The sequence below is a fragment of the Tenrec ecaudatus genome, chromosome 8 (genome assembly GCF_050624435.1).
Source record: "Tenrec ecaudatus isolate mTenEca1 chromosome 8, mTenEca1.hap1, whole genome shotgun sequence".
Lineage (NCBI taxonomy): Eukaryota > Metazoa > Chordata > Mammalia > Afrosoricida > Tenrecidae > Tenrec > Tenrec ecaudatus.
In genome coordinates, this window is record NC_134537.1 from 84,877,966 (window position 1) to 84,896,185 (window position 18,220).

The 18,220-nt window shown below is 49.5% G+C and overlaps 1 protein-coding gene across 1 annotated transcript in view; it reads right to left on the reverse strand.

Moving 5' to 3' along the window:
* Window positions 1–9,121: 9,121 nt before the first annotated feature.
* Window positions 9,122–18,220, reverse strand: part of DPYSL2 (dihydropyrimidinase like 2) — an 83,216-nt gene continuing 74,117 nt past the window's right edge. The window contains exons 12-14 of the mRNA XM_075556483.1: window positions 13,555–13,734; window positions 12,703–12,868; window positions 9,122–11,668 (exon numbers count right to left, since the gene is read on the reverse strand). Of these exons, the coding sequence (XP_075412598.1) occupies window positions 11,577–11,668; window positions 12,703–12,868; window positions 13,555–13,734 (438 nt within the window). The 3' untranslated portion in view covers window positions 9,122–11,576. The remainder of the gene's footprint in view (window positions 11,669–12,702; window positions 12,869–13,554; window positions 13,735–18,220) is intronic.

The window sequence follows — 18,220 nt, forward strand, 5'->3', positions numbered from 1 at the left end:
GATCGAAGTACCTACCCTGGGTTTCACATAAAGAAAAACATGCCCCAAGTCCTCCAACAGCACTAACAAAACAAGACGCAGAAGAACCTCTATCCAGAGGAAAACAGAAACTAAGAGAAAGTCAAACAAAATGTAAACGGATCAAAAGGGAAAACGAACGACAAGGTGTTCCGCTTTAACCTAACTGCATCGGCATTCGCCGCCTTCCCCAGACCTTTTATTAGGGCACAACCAGGCATCCTATCCTATCATGCGGAAGTTTGAGCATGGTCATGTCGAGCAGTGTTGTACAACTGCCACCACAATCATTTCAAAACATTTTCTTCCTTCTTGAGCTCCTTGATATCAGCTCCCCATTACCCCCTACACACACTTCCCCTGCCTCAGGAGGACAGGAACCCTGAAACTAGTTATTGTCTCTATAGATTCACCCGTCCTGGGTCTCATATCCTGAAAAACAGAGAAATACATAATAGAGAGTCAAGAAGGCTACCAACAAGAACAAAATGCAGCAGAAATAAGCCCCGGTTTACAAAAAAAATTAAAAGCCAGCTCAAGCTCGAAGGGTGTCAAGAGGGAGAGGAAATGATAAGGTTTTCACCATTCAAGTCAGATTTTCCTTTTAATCTACTATAATAATTTCTACAATACTCTCTTTCTGATAACCATGCCATTCCCATCCCTCAATTATGGTCAGAGGGAAATCACCAGAGGCTTAGTTCATGTATAGATCCTACAAATCCAGAGCCTTCTGCAAACCAGAATTTCACTATTTAAGCTCCGATACCATTTCCTCCTTCGGATTTGAATTCTATTATTGACAATCCTTGGATCACACATGTTGGTGTGCTTCCTCCAGGTGTTAGTCCACTTTCTGATGCTCTCTTTCTGATAGTGAGGTTATTCACATCCCTGGCCAATGGTCACAGATGATTCACTGGGGGTGGGGGGTTAATCCACACCGGACTCTGCAAATGGATTTTTGGTATTCACTGTCAATTTAACCTTCTTCAAACTGGGTACTCAGAATTTAAGCTCTACTACAGTTCCCTCTTCGGTCTTGGATTTACTTACAATCCTTGGATCATGCAGACTGGTGTGCTTCTTCCATGTGGACTTAGCTGACACCTCAGTTAGATGGCATCTTGTTTTAAGACAAGCCTTTAAACCCCAAATGCTATTCTTTCTGGTAGCCAGGCACCATCTGATGTCTTCACCACACTTTGCTATGGAAGCCATTATCTTCAGGGATCTCGCCAGGAGGGCAAATATTGAGCACGACCACACCATAAGAACTAATAGCTCATAAACTAGGCCTTACAATCAGGTGCCAGCTCAAAATCCATTCATCCGTCTACAGCTTATCTATGTCCTTGGTTCACTTTAGAGACATCATTTTATCCTATTATTGGAGAACACTGTAAATCATTTTCATGGGGCATGTGGCAATTCTATTGATCGTAACATTAGTTTAGCCAGCGGTGTAAAATGTAAAACACACTTGAGTAAAGGAAAGTATTCATAGGACAGCTGGATGCACTGGAATTTTTTACATATGCAGATTAAAAGCTTTAAGGACTGGACACTACAAAGATAATGAGCTAGGAAATAGGGTAAAACTTTCAATAACGCTCTTTCCCTGAGACATCCTTTCCGCCCCTGTCCCCTAGGACTTAAAGTATGTGAGTCAAAGATGAACATCGCCAGCAGAGGGAGCTCAATATCACGAACAAGCTGGAAAGAACTGTGCTTCTGCCCTTTGTACCCTGCCGGCTCCTGATGCCCTGGTGGGTAAAGAGGGCAGACCTGGGAGGTGGGATGGACACAGTGGCAGTGGGGTTGGTTTGGGGATTGGAGTGACATAAGAAAATCAAGTGAAGTAACTACCGTAAGTGGAAACCCACGGAGTAAAATTTGCTGTATAGCTAGTCTTCACTGCAAGAAGGATGCAGCTCAGGAAGTACCTTTCTTCCCCACCCCCCTCCCCCCTGAGGTTCCACACTGGGGGATCCCTGAACTCACAAATGAGGACCCCCAGCAGGCTGAACAATGCAGGCTGACCGGCAGGTCTGTGTTTACTAGGATGAGGGCTGTTAATGTCAAAACTAATCACATAAACCATCTCGGTGTCATACTCTGAACCATAAAACCTTGCAAATCATGGTGTGTGCGCTTCTCCACCTCTCCAGGTGGTTCACCCATAGGCCCCTCAGATTAAGTCCATCCCCAAGGGGTCCCCAGTCCTGAGAGGAGGCCCTCATTGCTAAGGGCACCCTGTCCCTGTTGCCTTTCTGGCTGCCCTCTTCCCATATGAACTCCTAATGGCATGCGCATTGTAACTGCATGGTGGGATTGTAAACTGACACTGTCGTGGAGAGCAGGGCGGTGGCCACGCCCACAGTTGGACAGAAGAAAAAGCAGGAACACAAACAGAAATGTGTGCGCCCATGTTCACGGCAGGACTATTCGTAATAACAAACCCAGGAACCCACCCAAATATCTCTCAGCAGATGCGCAGATACACAAAACAAGTCTACATACAAGAGACGGAAAGGAATGAAGTTCTGATACCTGCCACAACGTGGATGGGCTTGGAGGACACGGTACTGAGCAAAATCAGTCAGTCACTAAAGGGCAAATACTGTGTCATGCCACTTAGAAGCAAATAGATGGAAACGCATATAATTAGCAGTTTCCAGGGGTGGGAGGTAAGGACCCCTGGTGGTGTCATGGGTCGCGTGTTGGGCTGCAGTTCAAAAGGTCAGCAGTTCAAACCACCAGTGCTCGTTGGGAGAAAGATGAGGCTTTCTACTCCTGTAAAGATTGACAGCTTTGGAAATCCACCCGGGCAGTCCTACCCTGTCATATATGGTCACTATGAATTGGAATCGACTTGATGACAGTGAGTGAATTAGGTGGGATAGGGTGACAAAAGTTGAGACTGTCTGCTCCCGTAAAGATTTGCAGTCTTGGAAATCCCCTATAGTGTCACTGTCTGTCAAGATCAATTCAATGAAGGGGCAGAAGGAGGCGGGTAGTGGAGAGTTTTGCTTTGACTGTAGGAGGCTGATTGAGACCCAATTTCAAAAGTGATAGTGAAAATGATTCCATCGCTTAAAGAGGTAGTCAGGAGTGTCCAGAAAGTGTATTTGTGGATATTGATAAATGGATGAAATTCTGGACATTTCATATATATCACTATAATAGTAAAATTTCAAATCTTCATGTAATGATACTAAATTTACATGTCTAGCTCTCTTGGTTCCTGTTCAAGATATTTTCAGGGACTATTTAATTTTCCAAGTTCTTTATGAAAATTAACTATAAGTCTATTTTACATTAGTGTGTGCAGGCATACATTTTTAATTTTTTCACCAGATCAGCACAACTTCTCCAAACCTTGTAATTAAACCTTAAAGCACTCAAATCATTTCCTTTTTTTAAAAATCATTTTATTGGGGGCTCGTACAATTCTTATCACAATCCATACATACATACCTACATCGTGTCAAGCACGTATCTACATTTGTTGCCTTCATCATTCTCAAAACATTTGCCTTCTACTTGAACCCTTTATATCGGCTCCTCATTTTTTCCCTACTCCCCCCTCCCTCATGAACCCTTCATAATTCATAAATTATTATTATTTTGTCATATGTTACACGTCTGATGTCTCTCCCGCCCTCTTCTCTGCTGTCCCTCCCCTAGGAAGGAGGCTATACATAGAGTTTTTAAAATCTGTTCCCCCTTTCCACTCCACATTCCCTCCACCCTCCAGGCATTGCCACTCTTACCACTGGTCCTGAAGGAGTTATCTGTCCTGGATCCCCTGTGTTTCCAGTTGCTATCTGTATCAATCTGGTCTAGCCAGATTTGTAAGGTAGACTTGGGATAGTGTTGGGGAGGAAGCATTGAAGAACTAGAGGAAAGTTATGTGTTTCATCGTTGCTACCCTGCACCCTGACTGGCTCATCTCCTCCCCACTACCCTCCAGTAAGGGGGGTGTCCAGTTGCCTACCAATGGGCTTTGAGTCTCCACTCTGCACTCACCCACATTAACAATGATATGATTTTTAGTTCTTTGATGTTTGATACCTGATCCCTTCGACAACTTGTGGCCACGCAGGCTGGAGTACTTCTTCCACGTGTGCATAAGCAAACATGGTAAAGAAAGCTGATGGTGCCCGGCTATCAAAAGATATAGCATCTGGGGTCTTAAAGGCTTGAAAGTAAACAAGCATCCATCTAGTGAAGATGCAACAAATCATTTCCTTTACCTGTGCCCTCCATCTTTCTCCTAACTCATTTTAAGTATCTTAGACTTTCTTGTTTCTTCTTCCCCAAAGCCCAAACATCCCCAAACTTTTGAGGTGTTAGCTTTTCTGAAAAGCTCTTCTTTGCCCATGTTTTTCTTCCTTGAGCTGGACTCATTAGCTTTGTCTGTCCCCTCTCTTTACCCTGCCCGCCTGTCTAGCCAAAAACTTTCTCATAGCAGAACAAGAGTGATAAAATCTTGGTCTCCGGCAGCGGGCTGCAAGGGGTTCGAAGACAGGCTCTAAACAAGCTACTTCATATCTGTGCCTCAATCTGTACAATGGCCACAAGACTAATTCATAGGAATCCTAGTACGAGTCTTGGTGGTGACGTGATCCAATGGTTGGCTGCTAACCAGAAGGCCTGCAGTTTGAACTCAACCAGATGGATTAACCAGGCAGTGTTTTATTTGGTCTCTTCTATGAGTTGGAACCGATTCAATGGCACCTAACAACAACCATCTTTACAGAAGTAGACCACCCCATCTTTCTATCATGGTCCTCCATCTGGTTGAGAGGCTTCTTCTTTTTAGAAGAACCTCTACTTTTCCAAGCATGAGGTCCCTTTCCAGGAATGGTCCATCCTGATTACCTGACCGAAGTACATGTGATGGCTTTTCATTATCCTCACTTCCGAGGCGCATTCTAGCTGCACTGCTTTCAAGACAACTTGTTTGTTCTCATGGAAGCCCAAGGTACTTTCTACCTTCTTGGCCACACCATAGGTCAAACCCCTTGATTTTCCCTCGGTCTTATTCACTCTCAAGTCTTTGCAAGCAAAGGAGGCCGTTGGAAATGCCATGGCTCGGGCAAGAGGTCCCTTCATCCTCCAAGGGACATCTTTGCTTTCAAACATTTTTGAAAAGGACGTTTGCAGCAGCTTTGCCGTACATTGTTTGATTTATTAACTGCTGCTTCCATGGTATGAGGATCACAGCCTAGAAAGTCTGACGGGGCAGTTCTCTGTTCTATAGGATTGTTGTAAGTAGACCTTGAGTTGATGACAAGGGATTTGTTTGTTTGTTTGTTTACTTTGTGGGTTGTTGCAAAAATGAGCTGAGTTAATAAGTGTGCACTCCCAATCAAACTCACTGTCATCGAGCCAATGTCCACTCAGGACAAAAACAAAACCAACTCACTGCCCTCAAGTCAATGCTGACTCATTGTGACCCCGTAGGACAGCGTAGGACAGTCCTGTGGATTTCTGAAGTGGGGACTCTTTATGGGAACAGTCTTATCTTTCTCCCGGCGGGTGGTTTTGAACTGCTGATCCTGCAGCTAACAGCCCAACTCATAATCCACTACCCCGCCAGGGTTCCTTTCTGTAAGCTCCATAGACACATCATAATAAATGCTCTCCATTGTCATCTCGAGTGTGTTTCTGACAGTTTACTTGGTTAGACCATCAGCAACCATCTCTCGGTTCTACACTCAAGACTCTGCCACCTAGTCAATACCAGCTCATAGCGACCCTGGAGTCCTGCTGTTCTCTACAGTCAACTAAAGGCCGTACGCCGTCTCTCTCTGCCTTCCCATCTATGTCGAGTATGGAAGGAGTCACTTAGGACACTCTGTGTCCAGCTGCTTCTCCCATTGTTCCTTTTCAGTCCTCTACTCTGCTCATGGCTGTTACGGAGGTCCCACTGGTCCTGGTCTTAGCGTCAGACTGGGCAGAGAACGCCACCTTTATGTGGCAGAGAGCTTCATGTTAGACCATGGACGTTAATCAGCTTTCTGAAAGACGCTTATCTGGTCAGCAGACGTCAGGATTTATGCCCCCACCAGCGAACAGTTCAAAAGGATGAATTTGCCGTTTCTTACAGAATATGAGAGCTAAAGATACTAGTCAGTCTATGGCTTTCAACTCACTACAAAACATAACACAATGATTAAAAATAAACTAAAAATACTTTCTGGAGAATATACATTCCATTCCTAAAATCTATCAATGACATCAGACCATTAAAGAGTTACAGATGTGGCCCTATTGTCCACCCAGGACCCTGGAACCAGGTCACTGGCCTAGTCCCTGCTTTAATTCCCTCCCAGCCCGTCCTGAATCCCCTTTCCCCTTAGAAGCAAGAAGCTTGTGAAGGCGAGAGGTGCCACCCCTCCTAAGCCAGCATTGTGCCTCAGTCCCTGCAATTTCCTGCTCAAATGGGTCAGAGGGTGTTGCAGGACCTGCGTGCACTCTTCCCTGTATCTGTCCTTCTGAAGGCAGGCCTCAAAGCTGTGGGCGCTTCTTGGGCAGTTGGCCTGGAGTTGGCAGAACTCCGATGCGTAGGCTGGATGTGCTGATGCACGCCAAGTTTCATCTGTGGGAAGTAGCCAGAGTGGGACAGGCAGACTGTGTGTCTGGTGTCTCCATGAAACTGTCCTTGCATGTTTCACAATGGTACAGTGAGTTGTTGTTTGTTTTTTTTGTTTTTTTAGCTATCTGCTTCTGGACAGGTAAGTCTTGTCCAGGTGGGGGCCCATTACAAAGGGCAGGGCAGGAGCCAGCCCAACATTCAACCATGTGCTTGCTGGGAGAGTCTGGGGGTGTTTAGGGCCCGAGATCGCTGTATTCCTTCTTAAGGACTAATTTGTTAATCTTCTGGTCACTACACGTTAGAACTGGGCATGTCTTCTGTGTTCACGTTTGTTGCTGGAATACTCAAACCTGCAGCCTCGTGGAGGCACTTTGCACGGACCTCACTCGGGCCTTATTCTTCCCACGCGTGTTCTCTCTTGGCCCACACGTGCTTTGCCTTTAAGATCTTGGTGTATAAGCGCTGTATGAGCCCCTAATAAAATGTTCCAAAAAAAGAGATCTCGGTATAGTGGAGATGCTTTTGAAAGTCACTTTCCATCCTGTCTGGGGAAGAGGGGACAGTAAAGGAAGGGGAGGAGAACCCTCTGCATGTAGGTTGTGACCTGAGACCGAAGCCTGCAGGCTTCATCATCATTTTGAATATTTGGTATTAAAGTGTCGATTTTTGCTTTGTTTGTTGTTGTTTTAATTGTAGTTAAGCATATGAGAGGAAGCAAAAGAGCAATGCTTTTATTAAAAATAACAAATGGGAAGCTGACGTTTCTTAGCACGCTCCCTACCTAGACGTCAGCCTTTCCAATGGTGTCATGGTCTTCACTTCCTCCAAAGAATTTAGTGCTGCTCTTGACTGAGTTTGAGTATCCCACCCAAACCAAACCAAACTTGCTGCCACGGAGTCAATTCTGATTCATGGGAACTCTGTGGAACAGGGCAGAACTGCCCGTGGGTTTCCAAGCCTGTAACTCTTTACAGGAGTAGAAAACCTCATCTTTCTCCCACGGAGCACCTGGTGGTTTTGAACTGCAGACCTTATGGATCACAGCCCAAAAGGTAACCATAAGCCACCAGGGTTCCTTTTGACACCCGCAAAGGGACTAAACTCATGTTGAACGTAGACCAGAAGGAAGTATGGCAGGGTAAGAGTGTGGCTGTACAGTGGACTGGGTAAGGTTTCCCAAGGAAATGTTTGAGGACAGCCCACGCTCCCCTCCATGAATGAGCTGTACATTGTCTTGATAAATTTATTTTTTAAAGTCCTTGATGCAACTTTCCCATAAAGTCCCCACAGACATCTGGCATTCCCCAAGAAAACCCCTCAAGATGACTCCTGTGGAATCTCCCACAAGTCACCAGACGCTTGTGCGGTGACCGCTCTACTTTGAATCAACTGGCCCAGCAGATCCTCTTGGAAGGCAGTTTTGAGTGGACCGTTTTGTGAAGACACCAAATGAAATGAAGACATGTTGAAAGCCGTTTGGAACATGTGTGTGTGTGTGTGTGTGTACTGGAGCCCTCGTAGCAATGCTTTGTTAACTGACATCTGCATCTATAAACTGAGCTCCCCACTCAGCTGCTAACTGCAAGGTCAGTGGTTTGAACCCACTCAGCCGCCCCATGGACAAAGACCTGGTCCCCTGGTCCTATTTAGATTACGGCTTAGAGAGCCTATTAATCAATCTGGTGACACTCATTAGTGAATTAAAATGTCTGCCATTGGAACTACTCAGGGCACGAAGGAGGAAGGTAATTTTTAGTGTGATTGGGCGGCACGAAGAAAACATCACTGAAAGCACCGCTTCATCAGGACTTCAGATCCACTTGGACGTTGACTAGTGTCAAAATTGTACTTGACAGCACAAGAATGTAAAAGCAAAAGAGGAAAGAGACAGATGTTATGACTGTGGTGGGAAGTGGGGGCAAAGCACACACCTCTTCATTGTTCTCAGAACCAATAATATTCGTCAGTCAGTCGCATCCCATTTGGGGCCGGCCAGGCTCTCCCCACTAAGACCTACTCCCGACCTTTGTTGGATGTGCTAAGTCCAGGTTTCCTGCAAGCTCCGGGGCTGAGCCACAGCTAGGGGCTCACCACACCTTGGGGCTCATCTTTGAAGCATCCACGTAGCTTGGAGATGTGGGAAGAGACAAACTGTAAGGAAACAGAAGCCCCCAGTGGTCATCACCCTAGTCTGCCTGTTTCCATCCATGTCCAGCTTCAAAGTCGGGGCTGCCGCTTCATCCCAGAGGCTCCAGAGGCTTCCCTGCTTCATTGATGAACACGGCGGAATTTCTAACCTTCGGATCGACCCCCTACTGGCTCAGAGTTAAGCCTCACCCTGTGGTCTGTACATAACAACCTTCAGTGGCTAAAAATTCTTAAAACTTCTCCAGTCTCCAGAAGGCCAGGGGCACCCGCAGATGTGGTGGGAGGGGAGACCCTGGCTGGGCAACCGTCCCTCCGTCCTCAGAACAGCTTCACACAGACACAGCCCCAAACGACCACATTCTGCTTTATTAGGCTTTCCATGGTAATATGACACAGCGTTCTTAAGGGGTAATACACACGAGACTTGTTTGTTTACCATCATTATTTTGCCAGGTAAGACAGTGGTTACAAAAAAAAAGTACTTTTCTGGCTACACACATGATCAGCGTTAGCATCGAAAGTTCTTCCACTCGTGGGGCACAATCACAATTCGAAGGGTGAAACACCGTCTAGCATTAATTAAATCCTACACTGGGTGAGAGCATCAAGTCACTGCAGTTAATCAGTTCTGAGACACTGTCCATTGATTTTAGCATTTACATATGACATTACTTAGCAGACACACAAAGCAAGCCAACAGGTAAACATGCTTACACAGCCTACGGAAATCGTCAGGTTTCAAATTGGTTGAAGAAAACCATCCAAAGAACCAAAGTTACCATGGCCTGATACAGGGAAGAAAAAAAGAAAGAAAGAAAGAAACAGGAAGACTCAAGTGAATAGGAAAGAGCTGCAAATGTTTCTTAGAATTGAAACAAAAAAATTTTTCCAACTTGTTCCAATTTCCTCTAAGTGCAGGTGAGAGAAAAAAAAACAGTAAAATATATTAAGTTAACCAATTATTTTTAAAAGTGCAAATTACTTTGAAAATACAAATAAACAACTTTTAAAAAAATCCCCAACTATAGCCCCAAAGGCAAAAACAGGTGGACAGACAGGTGTGATGATATCATGACCTGTTTTACATCAGACTTTACAAAAGCGGATTTGGTTTTATAGAAGCCTGAAAAGCGCATTTCTCAGGAGAACCTGTAAACACATGGAAAAGAAATGCATCACCAATCAGCAGACGGGGGCGCGGTGCACAGAGGAGCAGCTGAGTGGCAAGCTGTCAGTCAGACGGGGCAGGAAGCAGACACCAGGTCACCTGTGGTCTGAAGGCGGCCACATGTTTAACTGGTAAGTGATTTTCCCCACAAACGCTCTGAGGTGGCCTATCACTTTTAAAACAGATTCCTTTTGTCCTTTTGCACAGTTCAGTGGAGTGTCAGTCATCTCCCAAGGATTTTCAGGAAGAATAAGGCCTCCCTGTGCTCTATTCTTTCTCCTCAAGAAAGGGGATTTCGGCACAGAACCACCCCTAGCCTCCACCCCACTGACCGTAGATCCTCGTGTATAAGCCGAGTTTTCCAGGCTGATATTCAAGTCAGCTTATACTCAGGCATATACGGTACATGATTTCCCCTCAAAGCCCCAATGTGTTCTAAACTTCCAGAAGCTACTTCTAACCCTTCTGGGCTTGGAGGTGGTTCGCTCATTTGGGCCGTGAGGCTTGGTGGTCTGCGCAGAGGGAATGCTTCCATGCCGCATAGGCTCTGCCCAGCACTGGCTGAGGTTGCAGCCGGGCCCCGTGTGACCATGTGGGTGACTTAGCGTGGCCCGTCCCTGCACCTGGGGGTGCGGCACCCCTTCCAGCGCACGGCCTCATGATGGGGGGCCAGGGGGGGTGGGTGGGTAGCACCAGTCTACATGGAGGCAGCGAGCATCTACTATGGTGGAGATGGCAAAGCTCAGCGTCCTCGGGCAGGTTCTTAGCACAACAGTCAAAGGAGAGAAGAGGGGAGGCGAGACGGTGAGGCAGGGCGAGAGGAAACACCGAGGAGGATGGACGGACATTTGAAAGGGCCCATGAATGGAAAGCAGAGACAGCGCAGAGGTGAAAAGACAGAAAGATGCAACCCTCCCAAGGTTCGATCGGCAGCAGATCTAGGCCAAACAGAAAGCATGCCTTGCTTTGCGAGGTGACCCAGAGGACTACAGAAGATGGCGATGGGGACAACTGGAGCCCCTCGGGGGTGACAGGCTGAGATTCACCAACCTCCCCGAGTCGGCTCGGTGGTTACATAATTGCATCATTAGGATGTCCAGTTCAAACCCCTTGTATTAATCATGTTGAATTAGACCTTCCAATTGAGTGTCCAAAGCAAAACAAAAATTCTCCTCCCCACCCCCTCCCCCAACCCAGCCCCACAAAGAAAAGGCTTTAAAAAAGAACCAAAAAAACCCAAAGTGTTGTTTTTAAGAAAAAAAGGCAGCTCCTGGGAAATTCACTTTCGCTCCCTCCGTGAAAAGGAAGATGCTAACGAGGACAACAGAGGATGGCGATGAGGAGACACCACTCCGTGACTTGCTTTGTTCGCATGTCTGCGTGTGGGGTGCGGTTCCGTTGTCGGGGTTGGCGGATAGGCTTGGGTGTGATACTCGGAGATGTGGGGGGGTGGGGGAGTGAAATCAGTGACTTCCAGGCGAGGGACTAAGAGGGAGCCCCATGAACTGGCTGCCCCACAGTAACTATCACAGGCTCTTAAGGGGGGGTGGGGGGGGAGAAAGGAAGAAAAGTCTCAGAATGTCCGCAGGTGTCTCATCCCTCATCCCCAAGCGGGCTGCCAGGGGCCCGGGGCCTCTAGCCCAGGCTGGTGATGTTGGCACGGCCGCCGGGGGGCGCCACGATGCGCTGGGTGGTGCGGCGCGGAATGTTGTCATCGATCTGGGCGCCTGGAGAGAAGAGCAGACAGACAGACGGGGTCAGCGTCACCATCGCCAGCGTCACCCGCAGGCAACTACAAAATCGAGGGGCCCACGATGCCCAGAGGATCCCACACTCCAGATAGCAGTCTTGGCAGAAGCTAGCTGAATCTCTTACTTGAAAAAGTCAAACTCCACCTAGGCACGGCATCTCGGGCTTTAGACTGGTTCAGACTACATGCCCAGGAGGCGTCTAACTGGCAGAGGCTTCTCTGTGGAGGCAGCCCTCTGGCTGCCGCCCTCGCCCCACACATCTACGGACTGCAAGGCCACATGCAGGAGCAGCGGTGGTCCCTTAGACTGAACGCCAGAGAAATAGAGCAGCCCAGACAGTATGATGCCCTCCACTTTATGATATGGGTGTGCACGCCATGCACATTGGGGTATTTTATCTGTGGCTGGGGGACTAGAAAAGAGGAAAATTCCAGTCATAAACGACAAGGAAGACGTGGAAGGAAAAGGAGAGGTGAAGCACTGGCATCGGGCCCTTTCTCCTACCCATTCCCTCACATCAGTTTTCAGAATGGCTCTGTCCGAAGCGCTCTGCATGCACACAACGCATTCAATCCTCACCACAACCCTGAGGGGGCTCCTATTATCTGGCCCATATTCTGCAGCCTGAAACACAGCCGGGTTCGAGCTCGGTAGGAAGTCGTAAGTTCCAGGCTCCACAGCTGGACTACTCCAGTGCACTTTCTATGTGGGCAGAAGGCATGAGCCCAAACACCCAACTTCATTGTTTTGTTGTGTTTTCCAGGATGGACATAACACACTGAAAAAAATGGGAATTACACATATAGTGTGTGCATCCTAGCATTATATTAGGATTATAAACTGAAGTTGGGACTCTGAAACTCCACCTGGTCGTTTGCTACGAAAACATCTCTCTGCTGAGATGAGTCCTTCCGACTAAGAGCAGAAATCATTTACTTCTGCGTCTGCCCCTAACAGCCCCTGGGAGGAGGACCCTGAAGAGCTTGTGTGACCCCAAACCAGAACCGTACCAGACAAGCTGAACCCAGACTGGTGCAGGTTCCGGACAGGCGGGGCCTGCTGCTTGGCAGGAGACGTCTTGGCCGAGGAGGCTGGAGTGACCGTCTTGGGCGTCACCGACACCTCACACACGGGCCCATCGTACAGGCCGCGAGGGACCCCTCTCAGCTCCGCCAGCTGGAAACATAAGAACCCACCAGATCAGGCCACAGTCACAGCCACCGGGGGCTCAGCCTGGGGGATTGGAGATGGGGGACTCCGTTTCCCGATGCCTGCAGGCCCCTCAATCACCCACCGTTCCCAACCAAAGCTCCCTTCAAGGTGGTGACGGGCACTGGTTAGCGCCACAGACACTGATGAGCATTTCTTACTTTTTTCTCCAAAGCGGTATGACTTTAAGTCCTCTGCGATCCACTAACAGTTTGCCTCATGTTCTAAGCTGATCTCTAACTCTCCTTCCAATCTCACCCCGCCCACTGCTTTCATTCTCAAGCCTTTGCCTCCCCCTGCCTTTACCCCACTGCGCACCTCTCAGACCCCGCACCTCCTCTTTAATAGACCCTGGTCTCCCATATCAGACTGGACCGACCCCTTGGGAGCCCTCCGGACCTAACCTGAGACACTCCCCCTGGTGCCACTCTCCCTGACGACTCAGTAGCAGTGGCCCTGTTTCTGGGTCTTCCTTGCCCACTGCTAGAAGCACTTGACCTCTGAGGACCCACCTGACTCTTCCCAGGGTCTGCTGAGCTCCAAATGACCCCATAGCTCAGATCCTAGTACCTCCCCCCCCCCCCCCCGTACTCATGCAGGATTCTGAATCACAGTGCTTCATCCACAGAAGGAACAAGACCCCAGCCACTCACCCTGCTCCTGGCCTTGATCCGCTTGTAAACGAAGTCAGGGAAGGGCTTGCGGGGGATGTAGCGCCCGGAGCCCTCGGTGACATGAAGGGTGCCGTCCTCCAGCACGATCTTCCCCTGGCTGATCACCACCAGCGGGGAGCCCCGGCACTCCACGCCTTCGAACACGTTGTACTCGAGCGACTGCAGGGAGGAAGCAGGGCTAACGTCAGAGCAGGCCCTGCCACTCAGGCTGGACCCCACTGCCCTGACACCCCGGGCGGGGGGGGGGGCACGCCCCTGTCCTGCCTGCTGCATGGACAGCCTCTCCATCTGTGGCTGGATTTCCTTGTCTGTAAGCTGGAATCATCCATCTTTCTACGGCCCCACAGGTCTCGTCAACCAAGTAGAAGGGTCACTTCCCTCTAGTTCTCTAATGCTTCTTCCCCACCACTATCATGATCCCAATTCTCCCTTACAAATCCAGCTAGACCAGAGCATGTATACTGGGACAGATAAGAGCTGGAAACACAGGGAACCCAGGACAGATAACCCCTCAGGACCAATAATGAGAGTAGCAATACCAGGAGGGGGAGGGGAAGGTGGGGGAGAAAGGGGGAATTCATCACTATGATCTACATATAACCCTCTCCCTGGGGAACACACAACAGAAAAGTGGCTGAAGAGAGACATTGGACAGTATAAGAAATGACAAAATAATAATAATAATTTATAAATTATCAAGGGTTCGTGAGGGAAAGGGGAGTGGGGAGGGAGGGGAAGAAAATGAGGGGCTGATTCCAAGGGCTCAAGCAGAAAAAAAATGTTTTGAGACTGGTGAGGGCAACAAATGTACAAATGTGCTTGACACAATGGATGGATGGATGGATGGATGGATGGATGGATGGATGGATGGATGGTGGTTTAAGAAGGTGTACGAGCCCCCAATAAAATGCTTTAAAAGAAAGAAGCAGCGTGGCATGGACAAGCAGGTGGGTGTTCACTGTCGATGTGACACCCACCAGAGGGCGAGGAGCCCTCGGCCAGCAGCAATGTTCTCGCCAACTCAGGACAAACCAATGGGCTTCCTCAACCAAGGGTGAACTTTAACCTTGACATGGGGCCCCCACCAGTAGGGTTTCCCATTTTCCAATCTCTCTGCAACGTGGTTAAACGGAAATTCCTAACGGAGCGGACTGTGGGAACTGAAGAGGCACCACGCGTGCCTCAGATGCACGCCGGGCGGGCGGGCCCCTTGTGTGCTAGTCACATCCTCTGGTGTCCATCTGAGGATTGAGAGTGCAGGGGTGGTGCCCGGCCTGTCAATCGGGATACAGCCAGTGGGGCCGCTGTTTGGGCATGGCCCTTCCCGAGGATTCTGGGAATTGCTGGATTTCCTCCTTGGAGGTGGGAGGCATTCTCCCTCTCTGCTCACTCCCTTGGAGATGCTCTACTGACAAGACACATGGCCCTATGCCCCGGGAGCTGGAGAAGCCACACGGACCTGCCCTGGTGCAACCAGACTCTGGTGCTAAAGAAGCGACGTGGAGACCCCTGTCAGCGCTGAGATGCTTACAGCGCCACTGGATCCAAAGACTTTCCACCCACTGGCCTGTGATTGCCCTGTATTTGGCATCATTGCGTGTGTTTTGTGAGTTTGAAGAGGATTTTATAGATTGGTATCGGCCTTATAGGCTTGGACTGGACTGGGTCGGGATGCTTTCTTAATGTACAATTAGCCTTTCTATAAACCTCTCTATTAAACACACATGAGCGTCTATGGATTTGTTTCTCTAGTCTACCCGGACGGACACACTGGCCAAAGCAAGGCAGCCATGCTTCGGGCTTCACGCTCCCCGGGTGATGTGGAGCGGACCTGCGTGCCTTGGGGAAAGCATGCTGGGCCTCTCTGGGCGCAGCGACTGCTGTTGGGGGAACACGGAAGAGCAGAGGGCACTGCGCTCCGACAGCAACCACGCCACGTGTCAGCTCCGATCCCAAGACAGCCTCTCCAGACATCAGAGCACCTCCTGCTCCTTCCCGTGGGGGAGGCCAGGCATAGATGCTTCACAGGCGGCTTCAACTATGGACGGCAGCCTGGGCTTCAGGGAAAATTCAAGCAGGCAGAAGCTTCGTCCAGGTTACCGGCACTGATGGAGTTAGATGGAGCAGAGCTGTCAACGAGCTGCAGCTCAGGATAACGGTTCTGCTTGGGCCAGTGGTTCAGCAGGGTGGACAGGTCTTGGTGTCAAGATGCAGCCATAGCCCCTGATTCGTTCTTGAGTGACCTGCTCCGAGTCCCACAACGGAGCCTGAGGAAGTCACCCAGGACCTGAGGCGGAGCGGCACCCGGGGGAGGGAGGAGAGCTCAGAGACACAGGTTTGCAGCCCAAGTCCTACTGCCACGTCTCCCAGATGCTGAGACCCTCAACTCTGAAGTCCAGTGTGGCTCCTCATCAAGGGGACTGTGCACCACGGTTCGCCCGGGCTGCAGGCAAGCTCAGCCAGACAGCACTGTTATTCCTGCAGGCCTGTGGACTGCCAAGCCGAGGCCACTTAAACCTTTTGGGGGACATATTCCTTCACCCTCCACCCTGCATGGAAGGTTTTCTACCACTGGTTCAGGCCTCATTTAGTAGGAGGGCCCTCTGGGGCTACCTATCTTGAACATCTTTTCTGTCTTTGTGATACAAAACACCGTGGACCATCTTCAAAATCAATAAATGGCCTCTCAGATTTAGCGACTCCAGGAGTTGCACCCCAGTTTCTTCAGTGCCTACCTCTGAGGGCCGATCTGCAGAGAAGGCACGCACAAAGCATCCCCCCCACCCATGTGCAATCACAGTGAGAGATGACACACGTCTCTAAAATCACCTTCCAAGAACGCTCAGCCATCCGAGCCTGGGCCAAGTGCAGCTCTTCCACGTCTCGTCCACAGCTAACGAAGTAGCTCCTCTAGTGACCTCCCAGACATCATATTGTAATTGGCGTCCACCTCCCCTGGGTTCAAGTCCCAGCCCTGCCACGCACTCGCGCTGTGACCCGCCCCTTAAACTCCTGAAAGTGCCAGCCTTCTCAACTCCTAAGGGATAAGGTTCCATTTGCACGACAGATGCCAAAGGCAGTGAAATAACACTGAGGTGAAAGCATCTAAGAGCCCTGGGGGTGGGGGTTATACGTTGGGTTACAAGGTCAGCTAGTCGCTCCTTGGGAAAAAGACGCGTCTTTCTACTTACAGCTTGGAAACCCAGAGGCAGTTCTAGCCTGTCCTATGGGGTCGCCATGAGTTGACGCCAAGGCAGTGAGTTGAGCAAGCCGCCTGGCACGTGATAGGCATTCCGAAAATGCTCATTCATTCATTCACTGTCTGGGGACATGTTTCCTTTTGCATTTTCCCACAACCCTCAGCCTTTTAGTGTCAACGTATCATAAAGCACATGCACGGGGGCTTCGCAACGTCCATGGGAAATGGAATTAGAAGGCATTCCCACTAAGTCTCAGAAGCCCCCTCCAGCTATGGTTTGGTGTAGCTAGCTGCCTTCAAGCCGGCTGACTCACGGCGGCCTTACATGTGCCAACTGAAAGCCTGCTCAGTGCTGTGCCACCTTCCTGCCCTGGATCAGCAAATATGACCCATTGGTTTCTTTCATGGACTAATTTCCAGGCCTTTTTTCCTAGTCTTTCAGTTTGTGGCGACTTGCTGAAAGTGATGCCATTTCAAATACGAGCTGGGAGGACAGCTTCTGGTAGTGTCCAGACCAAGACACCGAGTCTAATGTTGTGTAAAGGGGTCGCCACAGAGCACCGAGAAGAGCTTTTGGGTGGTCTGCCATGTTCAGAAAGACCGGGGGAGCCAACCGCATGTCGCTGAGTGTCTTAAAACAGACCAGGCCAAGAGTCAGACCAAAGCTCAGGGTGTTCAGCTCCTACCCTTTGTCGCAGCAGGTGCAGACGCTGTCACCTACATCTGCCCGCGCTCACTGGCTGGGTGCCAAGCAGAGGCTTCCCAACAGATCTGTCAAGAACGGTTCGCTGGATGTTCCGAATGAGCGCTCATCAGCTTTGCGGTTGAAGTGCTGGATTACAGGGGGAAGGCCTTCGAGTGTCTTCTCCCACGTGATTAATTTAATGCCGAGTGGACCTGCTTGGTTTGGCTCGTGAAAACAGATGAGGGCTAAATGGGGCACTTTGGGCGGCCAACACGTTCCACCGGGTCACCTCAGGGGGTGGGGGAACTGCCGCTCGGGGGAAGGGGGTAGCCCCTGCCTGCCCACATCCTGACTCCTTCACATCCCCTCTCCCTCCAGGTGAAGAGCTCCGAACGAGGTGCCCTGCCTCTGAAACAGTGAGCCCCGTTTACCCGTTGGGCCATCGCTGAGGTAGGGAAGGGGGTCTGGAAGGGAGCTGGGTGGGAAGCACTATCTCCATGTGCCACGGCGGCCGAGAGGCTGCGCCTGCAATCCGGCGGGGGAGGGCCCTGGACAACGTTGGACTCTAATTCTGGCTCTACCGCAAAATAGCTATGTAACATTAGACTGGTCAGTTAAGCTTGCTAAGCCTGGGTTTGTTGATCTTCCAAATTGGGATCATAATACCAGTGCCTTTATCGAGACGGTCAAATGAAACAGGTCAAATGAAACAGTAAATGGGAGCGTGCTTTTAAATGCAGATCCACATAGAGGCCCACTGG